Source organism: Vipera ursinii (genome assembly GCF_947247035.1).
Source record: "Vipera ursinii genome assembly, chromosome: 6".
Lineage (NCBI taxonomy): Eukaryota > Metazoa > Chordata > Lepidosauria > Squamata > Viperidae > Vipera > Vipera ursinii.
This window is the reverse complement of record NC_139515.1, coordinates 23,812,061-23,819,746: the sequence shown is the minus strand read 5'-3', so window position 1 is coordinate 23,819,746 and position 7,686 is coordinate 23,812,061. Positions and strand designations below refer to the sequence as shown.

The 7,686-nt window shown below is 39.5% G+C and overlaps 1 protein-coding gene across 1 annotated transcript in view; it reads left to right on the top strand.

Annotated features, from left to right (window-relative positions):
* Positions 1-2,667: 2,667 nt before the first annotated feature.
* KCND2 (potassium voltage-gated channel subfamily D member 2) overlaps positions 2,668-7,686 on the top strand; it is a gene marked incomplete at its 5' end in the record, with an annotated part of 305,547 nt that continues 300,528 nt past the window's right edge. The window contains one exon of the mRNA XM_083366699.1: positions 2,668-3,782. Coding sequence (XP_083222825.1) covers positions 2,668-3,782 — 1,115 coding nt within the window. The remainder of the gene's footprint in view (positions 3,783-7,686) is intronic.

Here is a 7,686-nt window from a genome sequence, read left to right as displayed (position 1 = left end):
GCTTTGAGAGTGGGGCAGAGCGCTACACGCGCGCGCGCGCTCACACGCCCGCAGCCCCTTCGCCTGGACGACCAAATCGGAGTAGGCGCCGTTTTGCAATTTTCTTTGTTTCCCTCCGGATCGAAGCCCCCTACTTCCTTCCCGCCACGACACAACCCGCCTTCTCCTCCCTCTCCTGACATTTTCAGGAAAAAGAAAAGCGGAGCAGCTGCCCGGGGAGGCATCACCCGCAGCTGCAGGGTGGGTTGCTCGCCTCCGTGGGCTGCTGCCCGCTCTCTACACCCGCAAGCAGGAGCCTCGGCGGCAGGGAAGCCCTTGGCTCCGCTCTTCAAGGCATGCCGGGCACCCGCTGGAGCTGGGAGGAAGCTTGGCCCCAGCAGCCCATCCCTCCGCCAACCGATCGCGGCAGCTCTCCTGCCTGAGGAGAACCGCCGCCGCCGAGCTCTTTCCTGAGGGGGGTGGGGACGAAGAGGAGGAGGAGGGAAGCGGCTGCATTGAGTTGCCACCAGACGGAATTGCGTCGCTCGCTGACCCCCCCCCCCTGCCCGCCCGCCTCCCACGTCTGCCGCTGAACTTGTTGCCGAGGGGAGAGCAAGGGGGGCTGGCCAGGAGCCGCCTCAGCGCCTCCGCACGAGCGCCGCGGGAGCCTCGGTCACTTTCAGGTCCCCTCCATGCCCAGCGAGCGCTCCGGCCGGACTTCGCCCTCAGGTAAGGCGAAGGGAGGGAAAGACGGCCGAGGAAGGCTTGGCGCGTGGACAGGTAGCCGGAGCCCCCTCCCTCGAGGCGGAGGCCTTTTCGACCCCTCCTTCCAAATTTTCGCCCCCTCCCCTCCCTTTTTTCCCGGGCTTATTCCGTCTCCACCGCCAGAGCTTTGGGCGCGCTGTTTCCAGCGGGGCAGCATCAAGTGGCGGGGAGAGTTTGAGAGGGCGCCGGAGCAGCTGGAGAGAGGGGCGTCATTTGGGAGCGGGTGGGGGTGGGGGGAGGCAGGAGCCAGTTCGATGTGTAAGAAGGGGAGGCGAAAGCTAAAGTGAAATGGCTCTCTTGATCCCTATCCGGGAATCTCCAACCCGCTCCCAAATCAGTCCTTTATCCTAGCCGAGATTTCTGAACTATATTCTTGCCTAAACCTTTTGAAGTCCAAAATAATCTCCTTACTGGAAGTGCTCATTGTTTTATTTTGGGCTGCATAAATAGCGTTACTGCTTTCACGCATGCACGTGCATACATATTGCTTTGAGTGTTTGTGTATGGTATACTTAGGCTCCTTTTCCTTAACCTTTGTTCTCTAACACAGGGACTTAGTCCTAATCTCCACCTATAGAATTCCAATCTCTCTTTGGCTAGCAATGTTTAGGCTAAGGACTGTAACCCTCCTTTTCACCGTCCCAGCTGCAAACATTGCACCTAAGGTCACCTTTATTCCTAAATCAAATGTATTTGAACATTCCAAACCCAAAGTTTCTATTTTAGGATTCTTCTCACCTCCTCAAGACCAACTCTCAAAATGTTTACTCCTCTATTAACCCACCTCTTTGGCCTTTCTCTCTTCCATCCTAAACCTCCCTTGCAGCTCCTTCTGAATTTTCATTCAGGATGGAGATCCTGGTTATAGCCTTGGTTATAGCTAACCCCATTCATAGGAACCTCCCTCCCAGAATTGTTCTTTTCATCCCTCCCTTTTTTTTGCATGTTTCCCACAAGTGGTTGTTCTGTCCAGTTCAACTGAAAATTTGGATTTCCCCACCCCCCCCCCCATCTGCCTGTTCAACCTTAATTTTTGCTTTTAAAAATTCATTTTCTTTAAGGAGACTGACAGGATTCTTTGTGAGCTAAGCTTCTTTCTCAGTTTCTCTTTTTTCATTCAGTAAAAGCTTCCCTGTATCAAGTTGGAGGCTGCTAGTTCTCTGTCCCTCTGCCTTGCTTCTTTAGTACAAGAGCCTGGAAAATAGGATCATGTGGTATGATGTGATGATCATTGGGATAAAGGGAATCAACTGTGAATTGGTAAAGTGACATCTTCACACCTTCTGCTAAAAACCTATGATTTGCAAAGAGATGTAAGTAGACATCCTAGCAGGTGTTCTTTCTGTAGCACTAGCCTAAGTATTCAAAAAAGAAAAAAAATCCATTTTTTCTTCTCTCTCAGTTCCCAACCAACTATTTGCAGCTGATGGTTGTAGTAGACAGGTGTCGTAGTCTTTCCCAGGAATCAGGAAAGAACAGAGTATTGCTGACCTAGGAGTTGTCTGTTGGTTTGATAAAATTGCTGACTGATTACCACTCCCTACCACAGGCTAGCTGATCTGCTCTTGCAGACAGTATATTTTTGCTGCATTTTTGTGCATGTTGATCTTTCCTGACTTCAGTTTATTGAGAAAGGAAGTGTTTGTGTTGATCAAAAACATAGAAGAGCTTCTCATGCTCCACAGTTGGCTAACACCTTAAAGCAAATATTTCAAATAGAGTTAAGCAATGGGAGAGCCTCAGTTATTTGGGAAGGTTTAGAAGGGAAAGAAGATGGAAAAAATAGGGTAGACTTTCCTGTCATACATAAAGTGTGGGCCCCTAATCTCTTGCTATATTCTGTGTTCCCACCTCCCTCTTCATTTTAGAAGACTGGAATATTTCTAAAGAGACCACCCAGCAATACCACCAGCAGCTTCCATAATGGCAGCAGGAGTAGCAGCATGGCTGCCTTTTGCCCGAGCAGCAGCAATAGGATGGATGCCAGTGGCCTCCAACCCTATGCCAAATGCACCTCGGCAGGAGAGGAAACGTAGTCAGGATTCTCTGATTGTGCTGAATGTGAGTGGCACCCAGTTCCAGACCTGGCTGGACACCCTCGAACGCTATCCTGACACCCTTCTGGGCAGCTCAGAGAGGGATTTCTTCTACCATCCAGAGACACAGCAATACTTTTTTGACCGGGATCCTGATATCTTCCGACACATCCTCAATTTCTATAGAACAGGGAAGCTACACTATCCCCGTCAGGAGTGCATCTCAGCCTATGATGAGGAGCTGGCCTTCTTTGGTATTATCCCTGAAATCATTGGCGATTGCTGCTATGAGGAGTACAAGGATCGACGACGGGAAAATGCTGAACGCCTTCAGGATGATGCTGATCAGGATAATGCCAATGAGTGTCACCTTCCTTCCATGACAGCTCGAGAGAGGATGTGGAGGGCCTTTGAGAATCCACACACCAGCACACTGGCCCTGGTTTTTTATTATGTTACTGGCTTTTTCATTGCTGTTTCTGTCCTTGCCAATGTGGTGGAGACTGTGCCCTGTGGGATAACTCCTGGGGCCATCAAGGAGCTATCCTGTGGAGAGCGCTATGATGTGGCTTTCTTCTGCCTAGACACAGCCTGTGTCATGATCTTCACTATTGAGTATCTCTTGCGCCTGGTGGCTGCTCCCAGCCGGTACAAGTTTGTCCGTAGCGTCATGAGCATCATTGATGTTGTGGCAATTATGCCATATTACATTGGCCTGGTGATGTCCAACAATGAGGATGTCAGTGGAGCTTTTGTAACACTGCGTGTCTTCCGGGTCTTCCGGATCTTTAAATTTTCGCGCCACTCACAGGGTCTGCGCATCCTGGGCTACACTCTGAAAAGCTGTGCATCAGAGCTTGGCTTTCTCCTTTTTTCTCTCACTATGGCCATCATAATCTTTGCTACGGTTATGTTCTATGCTGAAAAAGGTTCATCTGCCAGCAAGTTCACCAGTATTCCTGCTGCTTTCTGGTATACCATTGTTACTATGACCACCCTGGGGTAAGTGCATATGGTTTTATATCTAGGCAAAATATAGATAATTTGCATTATTCTGGATTATCTTTACCTGTTTTTTTAAGTTAAAAAGATGATGCATAATTGTGCTCAATGAAGAAAATGCTTATGATCCGTTTATGATAGGTAGAAGATGCCACTTCACTTTCTCTCATGTAAATATAAAATATTGAGAACTACAATTATGAGTTCCCTTAAATTCTAGGATTGCTGTAGAGTTTGTATTTTTTTCCACATATTCAGATATCATTGTTAAAGTTTCTATGCAGGTTTACCCCCCTACTTTTCCTTCATGATTAATGTAAAGATAGTTGAGTTTTAGGCAAAAGATAATGATTCTATTGTCCTATTATCCTTGATTCATATAATAAGGAATTTTATAATAATTTATGTATTCATAGCAAAAATGTAATTAATTTTTCATATAAAAGGATTACACTCAAATAATATAAAAACTAACACAATGCAACTCAATTTGCTTTTTAAATATATGTTAAAGTTGTCAATATAGCTGATTTTGAAGTGTTGCAGCAAACATTTAAAGCTCATGTTTAGTTTTTCATTCTGAAAGCTAATTTTGGAAATGGTGATGAATTCACCATCAAGGAATTTCATAGGTTATTTTATGATTTTTGCAATGTAGCATTTTATAAAAATGTCTTTTCTGAAGAAGGAACATGATTTAAAATAGGTTTTTAAAAAAGTTTTAATGGGAAATTGTTCAGCCTATGCTTATCCTCAAAATGAAAGATATCCCATAAGGCATCTTACAGTATTGTCTGGATATGACATATAGAGGTAAGTTAATTTGAAGAAGTTTATTTGTAATTTTATTCCAAATTAGTTGTACAATAATTTATTGGGAAAGGATTACGGTAATTTCTTTTTTTTAAATGCCCATGTTGTATTACAAGTCCTGCAAATTTATCTCATAAGTTCTACAATACATTTCCCCATCTTATTATCCTTCAAGCATTTTGAATGGCCCCAACCCCTATTCCTCATCATAGGGCATGGAGGTTAAGGAAGAAAAGGAAAAGATTTAAGTTGGAAACATCTTGTTATCAACTCTTATATCTTATCTCAAATACATTTATTTGCTCTTAAATAAAGGGACTGATTATAGATGTAAAATTTGACAAACAAATATTGAGTATCAAAACAAACAAAAATATTGAGCACTGAAAATATATATTCTTTCTGGACCAAGTTTAGCATTTCACTAAGGACAGTGAAATACATGTATATGAATGACAAGTCTTTCTATCTTTCTGGTGTATAAAAACATTGGTGACATTTCAGAAATAGGACAGAATGCAAGAATTAATCCCCACTGTGTTCTGTAAAACTTTAAGCATGTAATTTAAGCAATATCACTGAGATCAATGGTAGCAGAAAATACTTAACACTGCTTTGGAGATGGATATAAATAAGATTTCAATTATGATTATAATGATAGAATTATCTATTTGAAATGAATCAATATTTAATAAAGCTACTTTGGGCTACTCTACAACTATAATTAACACTTTAATAAAGAAAAAAAGGCATTGCTATGTTTGTGTGTGCTGGGAAGAGAGAAAGAAAAAGTAAGTTTTCAGGTTTTTTTCTATTCAGTTTATTTTCCTGAAACTGTTCCCTTCAGTCACTTGTTTGCTGGTCAAGTAGACTTGTGGAGTTTCATAAAGAGAAAAAAAATATTATGACCATAATTTTACCAGTTGAATTTCTTTTTTAAAAAAATAAAACTTTTATTAGACTGGGTCAGATAAAGGACATACATAGTATATATTGGACTGAAATTTGAAGTGACAGAGACCAGATTGTATCTGTAATGTCTAATTGGAAATCAGAGACATTTAGGTTGTGATTTAGTTATATGTTAAAGGTAGCGATAAAAGAAAAAAATGTCAAAACTTAATAGTGTGGCTCTACTATTTATCACAAAAGATAGGCCTAATCACCAGCATTTTTAATTTTTCATTCATAGTTCTAATGTTTTATACTGCAGCAAGATGCATTTAATTTAAATGTCAGATGTAGTGGCTATTGGTCTTGTCCATGGTACTGAAATGAATATTTGTTTTTTATTTCTTTGCCTTGAATTGTTTTATTTTCTACAAGCTGAAAATAATTTTTCACATTATTAGTGGTGTGTGGACTAAGTTATTAAACTTTTTGTGAAGTACATGTTTGACAGGAAGATATATTAAATAAGAATTCAAACTTTGCTTTTAGTCCTTAGAAAGGCAACCTCTGTTGTATTTTTTGACAATATTCTTACTTACATTCTGCAGGATATCTTAAAACTTACTTCTTACTCTTATAAAATAACATTTTGTACATTTAAAAATAAATAGGATAATTGCTTATAACTACACACACACACACACACACACACACACACACTTGTCCAAGGTATTACCAAAGGGTCATTACACTGTAATAAATACTTTTCAATAACCACTTTATCTCACAAATCATAAAATTAACTAAATAAATATAAAATAAACATTTTGTTTACATCAGTTCTTTTTCCAGTGTAAACCAGTGACTGAGAACACATCTTAAGAATACTCTGAAAAATATATACTGTAGATACAGGTATAGGTTGCATGCATGCGAGTGTATATAGGCATGAATATATACTTCAGTGTATATTCTGTTAGTACAGTGATAAAAAAAAATAAAAAAATGTAGAAGCAGGAGTAAGAAAGCAAGTTGATAACATTAGTAATGTGTGTTATATCCCTTAATCATACATTAAGCAAAATTTACTTATACTGGTTTAAAACTTTAAAAAAGACTTCTAATATATTTATGTAGAACAGAATACTTTAATAAAGAATAAAATTAAACCTCTTGTGTTTAGTAACTAATCAGAAATACTTTACAGTCTTACAGAATTACTTGCAGCTTGATGGCATGTTCAATATATTTTGCATACATTGCAGAGAACAACTAAAATTGTTATTAATCACACTCCTACAGTATAACTGAAAAGAAAAAAATAATAGGCATCCTTTTAGATTTCCATAGAAATAAAACTGAAACAAATTTATGTATCCATAATCTCAACCTTGGGATGTCTATTTCCACCGTTACTAAAATTCACTACTTTTATAAATACACATTTGGAATGCTAATTTGTTCAATAAATGCAGCAGTGATATTTTGGTAAAACAAGATTTTAAAAGGATAAAATAAGAGTGCATATTTTTATTTGGTGTATTATTTTATGTTATTTATTTCTATTCATTTTTTCACTACGAACAGATAGATAGATAAAGTTATATTGTGTTTCATGTTTCCCATGTTGCAAATGATCCATTGCAAAACATAAAAGTTTAGTTATAAGAATCATTGTCTTATCCACTATACAGGTAGTCCTCTATTACAATCAGTTGTTTAGTGACTGTTCAAAATTACAGACACTGAAAAAAATGACTTATGACCATAATTCACACTTACAACTGCCCAAGGTCATGTGATCAGAATTTGAATGCTTGCCAAATAGTTCATATTTATGAGGGTTGCAATGTCCTGGGATCATGTGATTATTCTTTGTGTCTTTCTGACAAGTAAAGTCAACAGAGGAAGCCATATTCACTTAACAACCCTGTTACTAATTTAATAACTGCAGTGAATCACTGAACTGTGGTAAAAAAAGTTCATAAAATGAGGCAAAACTCACTTAACAACTGTCTTGCTTAGCAACAGAAATTTTGGGCTCAGTTGTGGTCATAAGTCGAGAACTACCTGTACTATAGCTGCAGAGCTTTGAATGGTAAAGAATGTATTAAGAAGAAGGATACTGATTTATAAAAGCAGGAAATAGAATGAATTAGCACATTGATCTCATCCAAAATCTTCTGGTTGTAATTAATAA